The following is a 16,811-nucleotide window of genomic DNA, read 5'->3' as shown; positions in this document are numbered from 1 at the left end:
TATATACATACATATATATACATACATATATATATACATATATATACATACATATATATACATATATATACATACATATATATATACATATATATACATACATATATATACATACATATATATATATACATACATATATATATACATATATATACATACATATATATACACACATATATATACATATATATATATACATACATATATATATACATATATATATGTATATATATATGTATATATATATGTATGTATATATATACATACATATATATATACATATATATATATGTATATATATATATGTATATATATATATGTATATATATATGTATATATATATACATATATATACATATATATATATATACATACATATATATACATACATATATATATACATACATATATATATATATACATATATACAGTGATGATCATATTTATTGGCACGGTAAAATAAAAGTTAAATTTTGTCTAATAAATTCTAAAAAAGGGATTAAATTAAAGAAAATAACAAAGTATATTATGTATTTTTAACTGGCCTTTCCGATGCAGCAATCGGATTTTAGAAAAAATAAATAACAAAGGAACAACAAACATAATTGCAAAAAACCCTTGTTCAAAATTATTGGCACGGCTTTGTTTTTCTTTTAGTATCAGTATAATATCAATCAATTTCCGGTTTACGTGCTTTCTGAACTTTTTTATAGCCATATTATGCTTGTTTAACGCTAATTCAGTGAATAATTTTTTTCAGATAATTTTTAGATAGCGATTTATTTAAACTATTATAAGTGACTAAATTATAATTTTCAATCGCCATGGTTAAAACTAAGGAACACAGCGAAGACGTCAGGAAGCTTGTTGTAGCATGCCATACCAATGGGGAGGGCTATGATAAGATTTCAAAGAAGCTAAACCTTCCCAAATCCACTGTTAGAGCCATAATAAACAAGTTCAAATCGCAAGGCCACGTTATGAGTTTAGAGGGTAGAGGGAGAAAAAGGATTCTTTCCCCAAGAGATGAACGGAAAATTGTTCGACAAGTAAAACAAAACCCAAGGATCTCTGTTAGGGAGATTGTTGATGAACAGAGCACCTCTGGAGTGAATGTATCTCGACATACAGTTGGTAGAGTTTTGAAGAAAGCTGGTTTAAAAACATGTCGTCCGAGAAAGACTCCCTTATTGAAGCCTATGCACCTGAAAGCAAGGCTAGCCTTTGCAAAACGTCATATTGATAAAGATGTTGCATTCTGGAAACGTGTTCTATGGACTGTTGAAACGAAAATAGAGTTATTTGGCCATAATAAAGTGTCTTATATTTACAGAAAATCTGGCGAAGCTTTCCTGCCTAAGAACACCATACCCACAGTGAAGCACGGTGGAGGCAGTTTGATGTTTTGGGGATCCTTTGCTGCCTCTGGACCAGGGCGACTTGTTAAGGTCACAGGTAGCATAAAAAAGGAAGATTATGTTAAAATATTGGATGAAAACCTGAAAGACTCTGCTAAAGAGCTCTCACTTGGTCGTCGTTGGTGGTTCATGCAAGATAATGACCCAAAGCATTCGGCTAAACTGACTAAGAAATGGCTTGAGGACAATCATATTAATGTTTTGGAGTGGCCATCACAAAGCCCAGACCTTAATCCAATTGAAAATTTATGGAGAACATTAAAATTGAGGGTAATGCAAAGGAAGCCTAAGAATCTTATTCAATTAGAGGATTATTGTCAGGAAGAGTGGGCTAAAATTACTACTGAAGAGTGCAACAACTTGGTTGTAAACTATGAAAAGCGACTGAGGAAGGTAATCAAGGCCAAAGGCTATACAATTGATTATTAAATAAATCGTGCCAATAATTTTGAACAAGGGTTTTTTGCAATTATGTTTGTTGTTCCTTTGTTATTTATTTTTTCTAAAATCCGATTGCTGCATCGGAAAGGCCAGTTAAAAATACATAATATACTTTGTTATTTTCTTTAATTTAATCCCTTTTTTAGAATTTATTAGACAAAATTTAACTTTTATTTTACCGTGCCAATAAATATGATCATCACTGTATATACATACATATATATACATACATACATATATATACATACATATATATATATACATACATATATATACATACATATATATATGCATATATATATACATACATATATATATATACATATATATATACATATATATATACATACATATATATACATACATATATATACATATATATATATATATGTATATATATATATATGTATGTATATATATATATATATATATATATATATATATAAAACGTTCTTTTCCTTTTTTAACCGTTCGTGACGTGATGTTTTTTGTACTCGAAGACAAACAAACATGCAAGTTAACAAACAAGATCCAGAAGTATATAGATAAATAGATCGATAAATTTCACGTTTCAAAGCATACGGGCGGTAGATCATGTATCAGAAGATATTCTCCGCTGCAATTCGGAAACATGTCCATTTGGGTGATGTTAATCATAATTTGATAGTTTTCCGGAGCCATCACAGTCCATCGGCATTTCGGTGTTCCGTAGTGTGGCTGGTAAAGTGATGAAGGCGTCGGACTAGCAATTGTCTTTGCAGTTTCATTTGCATTAACAACTCCGCCACAAAAATCTGCAGTAGAAAAGAAAACAATATTTTAACCTTGAAATAAAATTGTGGTTAAATGATAAATTGTTAACTATTCTGTACTTTCAAAAATAGATTGTTAACTATTTTGTACGTTCATCAAACAATTTTTTGGGTTTAAAACCTTCACACTGCTGTCCATGTTCACGCCTCCAAATTCGCCTCCCGTCTCTGAAAAAACAGTCTTTTTATTCAAGCCGGCAGAATCTCATTTGCATATGAGGTAATGAGAAATCTTGTTATTTCATGAGACCTATCACCATATAATATATTAAATGCAGCGGCCATTTTTTTTTAAATTCTTTTTTTGCCCATAACTGAACACTACATGTTTTTTTATTTTATGGACATTTTATGCCGAACAAGGCATAAGGCCACTTATTAGTGAGAGGCTACTATTTGGAACCAGATTTGCAGGGGTACTATTTATGGAGTTGGGCAGAAAGATATCTGTTCACATTACACTTGAATTTCTGCATGTCAGTACAGTCAGGGAAGCAGGGGTCCGGGAGGGAATTCCAAAGTGCAGCAGTCCGAGGGAAAAAGCTATTCGAGTAGAATCTAGGGATCTCTACAGTGTAGTGGTGGGATTTTTGTTGCTTGTCAGGTTTGTTAGGAATATTGTCGTCGAGGGGGTACTAGTGTTCAGGGTTCGTCAGAACACTTGACATTGAAATACTTGTAAAACAGGTACAAGGATGCCACGTTTCGGTGATTGGACATAGGTTGGAGTTTAGTTGATAGTTTAGATAGGTTGGTGACTCTTTTTTTTAACCATGTCTAGGAGCGAGAGACTAGTGACAGATGCACCAGCCCAGATGAGGCAACAATACTCCATGTATGGGCGAAAGGTGGCTTTGTAGAGATACAGGATACTCTCAGGTGTGAGTAGTCTTTTAGTACGGTAGAAAGATACCACTTTCCTTGCAACAGCCTTAGCAATTGCCTCAATGTATTTGTTCCAATTCATGTTGTCTGTGAATGTTAGTATACGTCCAGTACGACCATATGATTTGATTTTCATGAGAAGACCATTGTACCAAACATGCTACAGAAAATCAGAGGTTTGTAATAATTTTTTATTATTATTATTATTATTTGAACGGCGACCAGACATTTTACCACAAAAATATTTACAATTGACATGTAAAAAAGAAAAGAAAAACTAACGTAAAGGTTCAGATGGGCTTGTGGTCGTAAGTGTGATAACAATGTTGTGTTTATACTAGTGTTGGGACGATTAATCACGATCAGAATCGAGAAGCAGGAAAATCGGAATTTTTGGGTGTATCAGAATCGGTATCAGAAAAATTTATGTTTATTTTCCGATGCGAAAAAAAAAACAAAAAAAAAAACGATTCTTTTAATTATCTTTTTTTTAATTTTTTTTAATTTTTTTTTAAAACAAAATCTTCAACTGCTAATAGTAATAATGAAACAATAAATATTTATTATTTTAAATTCATATTAACACTAACATCTATAGAATCCCGCCCACATACACACACGTGTATTTTTATGCTTGAGAAAATATCTTCACATTGAACATTAGTTTGAACGTTAATCGGGAAAAATAACAATTTTATGGTTTAATATTTAGAGATTGGTGTTGAATAGTGGGTGCATCTTAGAGTGTGTATACATCGGGGACGACGATGAGACACATTATCTACAATATAAATCTCACCTGTCTGTTTAAAACCCATCTCAATAAAAATAATTAGGAATTCCCTTCTTTATGACGTCAGAGACGCGGCCAACAATGTGATTCTCTCACGTTCCAAATTACACATGCACTTTGCACATGCATCCACACGCCTTTGGTAAACAAAGAAATTCCTAAACTGAACTGTATCATGTTAATCATTATTTCTAAACTCGTATTGTCCATTCTTTTAACTGACATATTTAATATCTAGTTATTTCTAAAAGAATGAACAATCGACTGCATTCCTAGAATTGCAATATGTAATCGCTTTTAACTTTTGAATGGCGAGTTCAAATCTAACCTTTTCCTTTTAACAAATATTATTTTCAACTTAAACTACGTTGTTCCTTTAATTACTGGGGTCTGTCCCCTTCCATGTAACACCAGGCGATTTTAGAGTTTTAGGGCAGTTAATGATTGTTTTTCTATGAAAGACAGAATGAAATGAAGGTGTTGCTGAATGTCTAATGGGGTCAGAACACTTAAAACTTAAAATGAAATTTAAAAAAGAAAGTTTTCCAAAATTTCAGTTTATTACGACTATATTAGGGGCAAAACGATTTTTTTTAATTTTTAAATAAAAAGCAATATGATGTTATAAGTCTAATTTTTTTTTACATGGTGGTCACCACTTATCAAGGCCCGAAAGCCACTCAGGGATAAGGGTTATTGCAAGTACATTACGTTAGTGTGGAGATTTGATGAAGTGTTTACTTAAGGGGGCGGTTCATTAGGAATTTGTTAACGTTGGACTTGAAGACATCCAAGTTGTAATCAGGTAGGAAGCAGGCAGACGGAACAGAGTTCCACAGGCGTGCAGTTCTAAGAAAGAAGCTTTGTTCATGGAATCCATGTTTTGATTTAGGCACAGATAAAGAGTGGGGGAAATTTTTCACAGTGGATTCAGCTCGACGGGTGTTTCTCGCGAAAGATTTGCGAGGGGGGGGACCAGAGATTGGAGTTCAGACGAGCACCTGCCATGGAAATAACGATAAAACAAGGATAGGCTCGCAACGTCTCTTCTGTTAAAAAAGGACATGGTGTTCCTCATCAAATCCCGGGCAACGTCAGGTATTCATGCTAGTATCTAAAAAATCAATTCTGATATCAAAACGTGGCTGATAGTATTGACAATAACGTTGCCCCTCCCCGCAATTAGAAATGATTCACTACCAGGAATCTTTAGTCTCAATATAGCATTCCTGAATTACTGTAAATAAATATAGCAAAGAAATCCAAGACCATTTCCATTCCCCCCTCCCCCTGAGAATGTTATATATATATATATATATATATATATATATATATATATATATATAAAAGAAGGTTTATTTTTCGATAACGACTCACTTAATAGAGATGTGTACGTAGCTCTGAATCCCGATCTGTTAATAGTTGCATCAGTTTTGAACCACACCTCCATTACATTGTTTATTGACGTGATCGGTCCAGGGATGTTAAAACCGCAGTATTTCTCCTTTTCATTGAAGTGCAGAATCTGTGAAAATTAAAGATTATTTATTCGAATCGAGAAAACAGAAATATATAATAGGTTAATGTAGTTTGCTTGAAGCATTGTTTAATGTGCATATAAGAAGAAATTTAGGACGATGCAAAGATGTATAACGATATAGATTTAAGCTGAAGCAACTTAATATATAATGGTAAAACCAGTTGCACTTTTATTGATCCAATTTATATTATACACATATCATATGTCATACGCCTATACATATGCATTTGCTATGTAGATATATATTAAGTACAAACTATGAATATAATATTAGTTGTAAAAATATAAAAAATATAAAAACTCCGAACGATTTTAAGAGAATCACAAAAAATTAAAATAAAAAAATAAAAAACAGACCCGCAGAAAAAATAAATAAAATAAACGAATAAAGACTAGTTAATAATACAAAGATAAATAATTAAAACTAAATATTACTATGAAAACTGTAAATAATACTGAATACCAACAATCCCCGATATTAATAAATTATGTATCTGAAACAGATAAATTTCCAATTTTGTTCGAACCGCTTTATCTACAATAAAATCCCCCACGCACGCCTGAAAGTTGAATACACAGCTCATGAAGGGAAAACATCCCGAAATATAGCATCACCAACACACCACCAGATCGTCTGACACTAGTAAGAACATCTTACAAGTAAAATATTGTATAAAAAATACATATGTACGTGTATATATGTATTGTTATACATATACACACACGTGAAATGGATTAAAAAAAAAAGAAGCGAAACTGGAAGAAAACCTTTTTGAAAGAAAATAATGAAAAATTTTAGTCATTAATTTCTAATCCAAATGTCAAATGTTTCTAAAATAGTTATTTAAAAATACGCTTGTATTTTAATTTGGCAAACTTCCGCTGTCTTTCACGCTTGTCTTGTCATTGGAAGAGAAATGTATTATAACAAACAAACAAATCCGTATACAGACATGGGAGGGGGTAGATATAGATTCAGACAGAAAACACTGGATTTCTTTGACTGCCTCGGGCGCTGAGTGTCGCAAGAATTCCTAAGTCTAAGTAAATGATATAGATAGAATAAAAGAGGAATTGGAGCCCAAATTGTTTCACACGGGTGTATAAAAATTCGCATAATCATTTATTCAATTAAAAACCAAGTTTTTTTTTTTCACGCTTTTGTTCACCGTTTGTAACATTTGCGAATGTTGGTTGGGAAACCGGACAAAAGTCTACCTGACAAAACCCAACTGGACAAAAGCCCAACAGCATCTACATATTAATAGAATAGCGTGCGTGTTATTTATTTTGTGTGTTATACTTACATTCGAGTGACTGTCGTTTAATTGTTATGGACTTCCATTTCTTGTAATAAATAGTTTTACCAAGAATTCTTCATAAGTTTTGGTTTCGGTTTCGAGTATAGCTGATGGCACTCCAGTAATCTATTTTTTTGTAAATAATTTTTTCAAGAATTCTTCCTTTAGCTGAAGGCACTCAAGTTATATATAATATATATATATATATATATATATATATATATATATATATATATATATATATAGTTTAAAAAAAATTTTTTTATTACATTTTCACCCCAAACAAGGCAAATTGCCACTTTGGTGTAGGGGGCTACTATCATGGGCAACAACTACTGGGGTACTATGTAGGGATTTGGGCAGCAAGATGTCGGTTCATGTTACACTTGAACTTCTGCACGTCAGTACTGTTGGGGAAGCAGGGATCTGGAATGGAATTCCAGAGTCTAGCGGTTCTGGGGAAGAAACCATTGGAGTAAAAAGATCTTTTACATCTAAGGATCTCTACAGTGTGGGGGTGGGATTTAGCAGCCTGTCGGGTTTGTCGAGGGTGCTCACGTCGTGGGGGCACAAGTGATTTCAGTTCGTCAGAGCATTCCCAGTCAGCCTTTTTATAATATCTCGTTGTTTTGAGCACTCGCTCTTCAGTTTTGGCTCTAGAGTTTAGGGCGATTTCAACCATTATCACTGCATGATCAGCGTTCCCGAGTGGGCTGTGGGCCTTCGTTATGCAGTCATCGGGAACTGTGGTCAAAAACAGATCTAGAAGTGATGCGTGTTGTTTTTCCTGGTCAGGGAAACGGGTCGGAAACGTAACAATTTGTGATAGGGAGTGAGATATAGTGAAGCTATGAGTTGTGCTGCCCGCTGCATCTGTGTAAGTAGAGAATCCAAGCCAGTTTTTGTGGTGGACATTAAAGTCACCAAATACATGTATTTGTGTGCTAGTGTCGAGGGACAGTGCCGTGTCTATGCTGTCAGAGACTTTGTTTATTATGGTGCAGTCCTGAGTCGAGGGAGAGCGGTAGAGAAAATAATAGTAGCTAATATTGTGTTGTATGCTTAGTGTAAAGCACATAAAGGCTTGATCATCTGTTTCTAGGTTTGTTTCTCTAGTCAGGGGGAGGGTATTACGAATGTAAACTCCAAGTCCGTGCATGTGTCTGTCAGAGTCCTTACGGCAGAGTGGGAGATACCCAGGCATGTTAAAGTGGTTAGAGGGGATGGAGGAGTGTAGGTTAGTCTCACTTAGTGCTAAGATATCCGGGGTATTTGTTAGGAGAAATGCTTCAACATCAGCTAAATTAGTTCTAAGCCCACGGATATTTGTGAATGCAAGCCTCAAGGGAGGAGGCAAGTTGAATTTGTTTGTCCCTAAGCCTGGTTTAATAATATAATATAATATATATATATATATATATATATATATATATATATATATATATATATATATATATATATATATATAATCATAAGTTTTGGTCTCGGTTTCGATTTTACCAAGAGTTTCGCATAGTTTTTGTTTCGGTTTCGATTATAACTGATGGCGGTTAAATTATCTATTTTTTTTAAATAAATTATTTTACTAAGAATTCTGTGTAAGTTTTGGTTTCAGTTTCGATTATACCTACACCAAATATTCTAAGTTGTTACCATTTTCCTGAAAGTTGCCCATATTTTTTGAGTTTTGTAAGCATAAAACATAATCATCTTCATCTATGAAATTCAAACGAGAGAAGTAAAATGGAAATAACTTTTACATAGCAGTATATCAAATTATAAATGAATAAATGCTGGTTTATATAAACCGAGAGACAAAGTGTATATCACTTTTACGATGAACAATATTTTGCTTGACTGGAACGATGCCGTGGATATATTGACATGTTATTTTGAGAGGATAACAAATACAAATACTTGTATATGTGTGGTCTTCAAACAACGAGAGGAGGTAATGTTTCATTGACAAATGTTAGATTTGTTTTTTTGGTGAAGACTAAAAAAAAAGTGTATATAATAGCAACAGTCTAAAAAAAATTTAACATGACAGTAACAAGCGGGACGAATCCACATATCTGTTTCTTCGAAAGATGACGTCACACAAATTTATATTTCATATAACGTTTATTCACACACCATTTCACCAACATTTCAGAGATTACATATTTTTGACTTAACATTTTGATCTTGACTTCACCTGCTTCCTTTCTCTCCCCGACTTCTCGTCTCTTCTTTGACTAACTTCTACTGACTTCCTTGACTGACTTCCAACTTTTGACTGATACGTGTCTTTCAATCTCTCTCCTAAGATCCACGTCATCTTAAGTGACATCTACGTCAGACTTTTTTTTAAAAATTATTGTTTGTGCAAGTTATGAAAACTTACATTCCTTTTTTTTCTGTAAACATATTTGTTTTCATTTATCTAAAATTCCTTCTTGCTATTATTTATAGAATCTAGTCAAGTTAAATTCCTAAAACGTGATTTAACCATATTTGTCCTTGAATTGCATTTTTCTCTTTAAAACAAATGGATTTCAACTACACGATAATAATAATAATAATAATAATAATAATAATAATAATAATAATAATAATAATACCGAAACTGCATATTTACAAGTTCTACACCTCCCATCATGCATTCCCCCCCCCATTGTTTCATCACCGTTCTCCCCTCCCCCAAAAAAAAGATACCAAAGGGCCGAGAAGGGTCAATAAGGACTGAAAGACCGAGGAGCGAGCGCCAACCAGACCTCGGCTGGACAAGCGCAAAGAGAACCGGGACCTTGGGGAGGCTGAGTGCCACTCAAATTCCAGTATAAACCAATGGCCACTACCAGCGAGAAATCAGTGGTAAGCGGCAGTTGCGATGATGCAAATTCATTTGCAAATGCTATCGAAGGAGGTGGAGGGCTGGACGTCTGGGGAGACTTGTTGTCACTCAGCTTCCAGAGAACACCACAGGTTTCCAATCAGATCGTTTGTTGACTTGTGTGAAAGCTCCATGTGAGCCAATAATAATAAGTTTGCTCAGGTAATTAGACGATGCTGCGAGAGTGCAAATATACAACATAATTTTTTTAAACGCAGCTGATGTTGGTTATACTAATAATTAAAAATAAATTAAATATATAAACTTTATATAATATTTCGAAATAGACTACTTAAAAAAATTCTATTACTCATTTCCATTAAAAATTGAGAGCTTTTTTTTACATAGAAATCACCACTTATCAAGGCCCAAAGACCACTCGAGGATTAGGGTTAAGAGTGTACAGTAGTCAATTGGACAATATATTAATCGTTAGTAATGGAAATTCGGTAAATTTGTTAACTTAAGTTGAACGACTCATCAAGAACTTGTTTACGTTAGACTTGAAGACAACCATATTGTAGTTAGCTGGAAAGCAGGAAAATAGAAGATAATTCCACAGGCGTGCAGTTCTAAGAAAGAAGCTTTGTTCATGGAGTCTACGTTTAAGTTTAGGCACAGATAGAGTGGGGGAAATTATTGATAGTGTTTTCAGCTAGACGAGTGTTTTTTGTGAAAGTTTGGCGAGGGGGGGGGGACCATAGACTATAGCTCAGTCGAACACTTTTCATGAAAATAATGATAAAGCAGAGACAAGCTCGCAACATCTCTTCTGTGAGATAGAGGTTGCAGGGAAGAGAAAAAGATCTATGAGGCTACGAAATCTATTTTGAACTCTATCAAGGCAGGACAAGTCTTTTCTAGCAGCTTCTGCCCAGATGTGGCAACAGTACTCCATCCTTGGACATACCTGGCTCTTATATAGATAGAGAATTGCATCAGTAGTGAGATATCTACTGGATCGATAGAAGGATTCCACCATTTTTCCAGCGGCCTTAGCAACAGATTTGATGTACGTGTTCCATTTCAGATCAGAAGTAAAGATCAAACCCAGAAGCTTGTTAAAACATGAGACCTCCCCAAGACGAGAGCCATTCATTTCAATTGGTGCCAGATGTGGATCAGAACGTTGATGACGTAAAGATAGAAGCTTGGTTTTAGATGCATTTAGAACAGATTTTGTTTAATGTAATATGCAAATGATATAACATCTTGCATGTTGATTCCTTTTGAATAAATTGTATAGATAGAAATCATGCAGTTAAAAAAGAATATAAGAGTCCTTTTCAGTATTAAAATATATTTGTGAACCAGTGTACCGTTTGTATATATTAACCAAATTGTTTACAAATAAACAGATAGGAATACGACTTTTATTGTAATAGATGTGCTTTATTTGTCGATATTAGATATTAGAATACAATAGTTGCCATGTCAGCAGAGAATAATGAATTCCGGATACGTGTGTAGCTAAAATAATGAGGAAGGCATTAACTATTCATTTTTATTCTGTATTTATTTTCTATGCGCCGAAAAGCATTTGTTTAATAATTTGTTTTAGTTTTTCTTGCTAATTACAACACCTATCCCATTAAGTTTTCTTTCTAAGAATTTCTCATGTGTGGAACACATTAGCACGAGATTGCTTCCCTGCAAGTTACAACATGGTCGTCTTCAAATCCAATGTCATCAAACAATTGTCATAAGCACTGCGATTTTGTTCATTCCGTTAATCGCTTTCAATCCTTTCGTAGTATTCTTCATCATTCGACTGAAAATATATCCATCACATTAACACATCCTCAAATGGCTTTTAGTCTTAATAACTAGTGATTAAATAAAAATAAACGCTAAGAATTTAATCTCGTTTTCAAATGTGGTAGAACAATTTATAGTAAACAGGAATAGTGTGATCATTAAAAAAAATGTTTGGGAAACCCGCAAACAATAAGAAAAAATAAAACGAAAATAAAATAAAAAAAAAAAAAACAAACGTATGAACTTACCGTTAGGCTATCTTTTTCACAGTTCGGGGAACTCTCGACATCAAAGGACTCAAAGGTGAGCTGAACAGCTTTATCGGCATCAACTGTTATGACCCAATGGCAGTAAGTGTCTTTTTCATAATAACCGTCATTGTCAATATCAATGGAAGTAAGAAGGCCTGTACTGTTCCCAAGATTTCCTCCGCATCCAACACTAGTTCCTGTTAAATAAAAAAAGGGTCAATCAATATCTCAAGTCTTTGATAACGATAATGCTTAGTGTAATGTACGGAGGCACGTATGTGTAACAATAGTCTTAATTATATATTATATATATTTTTTAATCCTTTGAGATGAAGCTTCAGAATTTGTGTATTCATTTTTTTTTTTTGCGAACTGTTATCCTCATCTTCATAGATGTTATTGTTTCTGTTGAAAGTAAGTACAATAACTCTTATCACAGACTCTTTTATGATTACCTCCCTTTTACATTGTAATCCCATAATCCTCTTTCCTCTTCCTGTCTCAATAATAAAATATGCTTCTCTTTATACCCGTCACATGTGTGTTTGTGTCCTCCTTCAAGTATTTGTTCCAGTTCCTTTTCTCTTTTCACTGAAATGCAACTTAGTGGATGTTATTACATAACGAGGGCAATGGTTTGAATGAAGAAATTTGAGTAATACCTAAGGGTAAGGTAATCCCAGAACAGAAATCGATGAAAAACACTTGACTTCCGAACAAAAATTATTCATCCTGTCTCTGGCGGCGTTTCAAGTAGGAAAAAATGCTTTCAGATTTCGAATATTTATATAAAAAAATATAAAGAATGTCCGAATTGTTATTCACATGTCTAGTTCTCCCTTGACAAAGAGATTTTTCTTGAAAATTTGGGAAATTCACACCAACTACAATCTTTTACGACACATCATGTCGGTAAATAAATATATAGTAAATGAAAATTATTGAAATTCCTTCAATATAGTCGTTATTCTTCTACTGTATTGACTCGTGTCCACGGTGTTCCCCCATCCCCACAAATAGAATTTTGACATTTCTGAATTTTTGAGATGAGGATTGGTTATTCATATTATTTGGATTCATCGGACTACTGTTCTCATCTTGAGTGTGATTTTTCACAGCGTTTCAGTTGATGTAACCTCCGACCTTCTTCAGGTGTATCTTGTCGAACTCGGGAATGTTTAAAATGTTCCAAATTCCCGAATTCGACAGAAACATTCCCAAGTTCGAAAAGATACACCTGAAAAGGGTCGGATGTTACAAATAATACGGACAGTTCCTTTTATTCTTCTCTTTGTAATAAATCTTTTAGTTTTTTTTTATAATCGTCGGCGTCCGAATGTGTTTATAATAGTTCATACATTCACCCGTAAGTGAAAATTGTGTTTGTTATAGTATACTTTTCATTCATACATGAAATACAGGTTTAAACTTACCAAACGTGCTTTGGTAAACAGCTTTAAATGCCGACTTCTGATAACGGGAATGCCGATCGAGTTGAAACTGCAACAAAAGCATGTTGGTGGATGACAGGATGGATTCGGGTATCGCCGAACCACAGAATTTACCAATAAGCCGTGAAGATGTGCTGTTCCCATCATACACTGCCAAATAATCGTACTTACAGTTTCTGCGGGAGATGATACTGAATTCTGTAAAGCTGAAAAATATTTTTTTATAAAAATGTAAATCCAAACTAAGTGCAGTTTTAAATGACTAAAAAGAACATGGACTTGGACTTACCTTACAACGTTCCATGAGGAAAATAGTCTTCTTTTATGAAGAGCTAGCAGGGGGACCCAACGTTGCCCTGGATTGAATGATGATGATCAATGAATATTTTGCACTCCCATATTTTTTTATTTTATTCTCAAATGCGCTTGTGATGTTAGGCTGTGTAAGATGTCAACGTTAGTCAAAATCGCCGGTTCCTTCTTTCATTGGATTATTTCGATTATCGATACTTATTGAAGGCATTCCAATACTAAACCTATCTCAGAACACTTCCAGGCAGATAAAGGGCATTTGTGTGAAATTTCATGAAAAAAAACCCCAGCCAAGTCGTTTTCGAGTCTATAGGGAATGAACTCACACACACAGGCACACACACACACAGACAGACAGACACACACACACACACCCTTTTATATAATAGTAGAGATAGAGATGTATCAAACGATAAAATTGGCGAAATATGGAAACGAGGAGAAAGAGTACAAAACTACCCAAAAGAGAGATCGGTTTTGTTTTTAAATTCATGTAAGAAAATGTCATAAGGAAAATAATACAGTACATTAATAGGATAGCACATGTGTTATTTAGTTTGTGTGTCACGCTTACATCCGAGTGACTGTCGTTTAATTGCTATGGACTTCTATTTCTTGTAATAAATAATTTTACCAAGAATTCTTCATAAGTTTCGGTTTCGGTTTCGATTATAGCTGATGGCACTTAAGTCTATTTTATAAATAATTTCACCAAGAATTCTTCATAAAATTTGGTTTCGATTATAGCTGAAGTTCGATTCAAGCTGATGCACAAACTCATATCGATATATATATTTTATCTTTGAAATCGCAATCGGAATATTTGGCCGAAACGTCGTGGAACAACTAAGAAAAGATGAGGATAATACAATACAATAAATAAAATCAATAAATAATATAATTTATATAGTTTATTCTAGAAAACTATTTAGCCAATTTTGCATCTAAACATTTGAAATTATACACTTAACTTTGGTGATCTAATGAGAAACTACAGGGTGACCCCCCCCCCAAAAAACGGGCCCCAACTCTAATTAGGCCCCGTTTTTTTAGTGTTTTGTTCGAATGAAATGAAACTTTGGTCATAACTAGTTTATTATATTCAAAACATCACATCAAAACACTAGGGTCTTTGGCCTTTTTTTCTCCGTTGACCAGAAAAACAATTGAATGTCCTCTTTTTTTTGGGGGGGGGCACCCTGTAGTATGTGTCAATGTCCATTTATTGGTATATTTTTGTATAAACTAAATAAAAAAAAAATAAGATAAAATATGAATAACAAATTAAAAAAAATAAAAGCATAAAGTATAATAAATGGTTTGTTGTACTTACTTAAGAAATATCGCCCTTATTTCATTAACTCTTATTATATAAGTACAGTTCATATTATTGAAATGTACGTCTTTCATGGTGCTACTTTCTACCGTTCCAGAAGGTGCTGTATAAAGATGTCCACATGCTGTATAAAAAAAAACGGTAGAAATAAAGTAAATAATTACATAAATAAATGCATTCTTTAATTGGTTCGGACGATAACATAGTGAAGGGGGAAATAATTCGGGGTTTTTGGGTTTGTTTTTTTTTTTTTTGTAATGGCAGAGTTACCTCCCCTGCTTTAACAGTTATTATTGCATCTTCAACAAACAAGACATAGCCAACTCCTTTTTTTAGAGCGGCCATCTAGAGTCGAGAGAGAGAGAGAGAGAGAGACAGAGAGAGAGAGAGAGAGAGACAGAGAGCGAGCAGCGGCAGATATCGATGATACACCAAGTGGAGACATTTTTGTACTGAAATTAAATCATAAGAAATAGACTAAAGAGAACCTTTTTCGATTTACAAACAAAGGGACTTAATTAATATCAGAATCTTAACAAAATTCACATTCATAATGATTAGATTTATTAAATGTAATAGAGCCAGACAAGAGCTGAAGTTAGGAATTAATAGAAAGAGTGAGGATTGTATTAGCTGTATTGTACATGTTTGAAATATATAGTAACCGTGGTTTAAGAGAGAAAACTCTTTCTTATATCCTGTATGACATTATTGAAGAATCTGTAAACTAATATGCTACGGATTTACACAGTATCGAGTTTACTTCTAAGCAGAGCAAGTTCGGATGGTCAGATTAAAAAGAAAACAAACAAGACATAGACAACTCCTTTTTTTTTTTTTGAAAAGTACACCCACATATGATACAACTCACCATTAGTTTAATGTATCGAGACAAGAGTTGAAGCCGAGAATTAAGAAAGAACACATATCGTTCATGAGAGGATTTTTATTAGCTGTATTTTACATGTCTGAACGTTGTGGTTTAAGAGAGAGAGAAAACTCTTTCTTATCTTCTTATTGTGTAGCGGATACATATTGGAAGAGATGACGGGAGTTCATCTCGGAGACATGTATAACGGGGAACTCAGAACAGGAGATGATAATGACATTTGTATGAATTTACATCACGACGACGACTGTGACGATTGTTGGAGACTCTAAATTATTATTACAGAGCCGAGGCATTTCTGCAACAGTTCTTGTTAACATAGAGGAGGGGGAGATACATTACTTGAGGGGGGGAGTTATACAAAGTTCATTAAAGATGATGACAAAACACATTTACCTTTTCGATTGTAAGAACGACACGAAGACAACCAGTTACAAAATATTAAATGATTTCTTTATTCATCTGTCGGCCGATTGATGATATCAGGAATTCAAACTTGTATGACTACATGGTTTACTCTTTCCCCCCTCGCCTCTAAGGGGATCAGTCCAGCTAAGTCGCTCACGACTCTTGTCTTTAACTGACTTTATCACTGTGATTGTGATTGTGATCTTCCCTTAACTTCGAACCCTCGATTCAATATATTGAGAATTTCTTTTGTTTATGACGTCAGAGGCCTACTGTTAACCAACGTGACTAACTTTCACGTGGATTTTACATATGTCTGTCCAAACACACTTTTGGCAACA

General features: G+C 33.8%; 1 protein-coding gene across 1 annotated transcript in view; it reads right to left on the bottom strand.

The window, feature by feature from the left end:
- The window catches only part of LOC145258153 (cubilin-like), a 409,766-nt gene that overhangs the window by 18,331 nt on the left and 374,624 nt on the right, over positions 1 to 16,811 (bottom strand). Inside the window, exons 59-63 of the mRNA XM_080115944.1 lie at positions 15,171 to 15,297; positions 13,508 to 13,731; positions 12,072 to 12,271; positions 5,727 to 5,874; positions 2,442 to 2,653 (exon numbers count right to left, since the gene is read on the bottom strand). Of these exons, the coding sequence (XP_079972070.1) occupies positions 2,442 to 2,653; positions 5,727 to 5,874; positions 12,072 to 12,271; positions 13,508 to 13,731; positions 15,171 to 15,297 (911 nt within the window). The remainder of the gene's footprint in view (positions 1 to 2,441; positions 2,654 to 5,726; positions 5,875 to 12,071; positions 12,272 to 13,507; positions 13,732 to 15,170; positions 15,298 to 16,811) is intronic.

This window comes from Euprymna scolopes, chromosome 33 (genome assembly GCF_053919585.1).
Source record: "Euprymna scolopes isolate OS-2025 chromosome 33, ASM5391958v1, whole genome shotgun sequence".
In the NCBI taxonomy this organism is placed as follows: domain Eukaryota; kingdom Metazoa; phylum Mollusca; class Cephalopoda; order Sepiida; family Sepiolidae; genus Euprymna; species Euprymna scolopes.
Note: the sequence above shows the minus strand (reverse complement) of the source record. Positions and strands in the feature narration are given on the sequence as shown.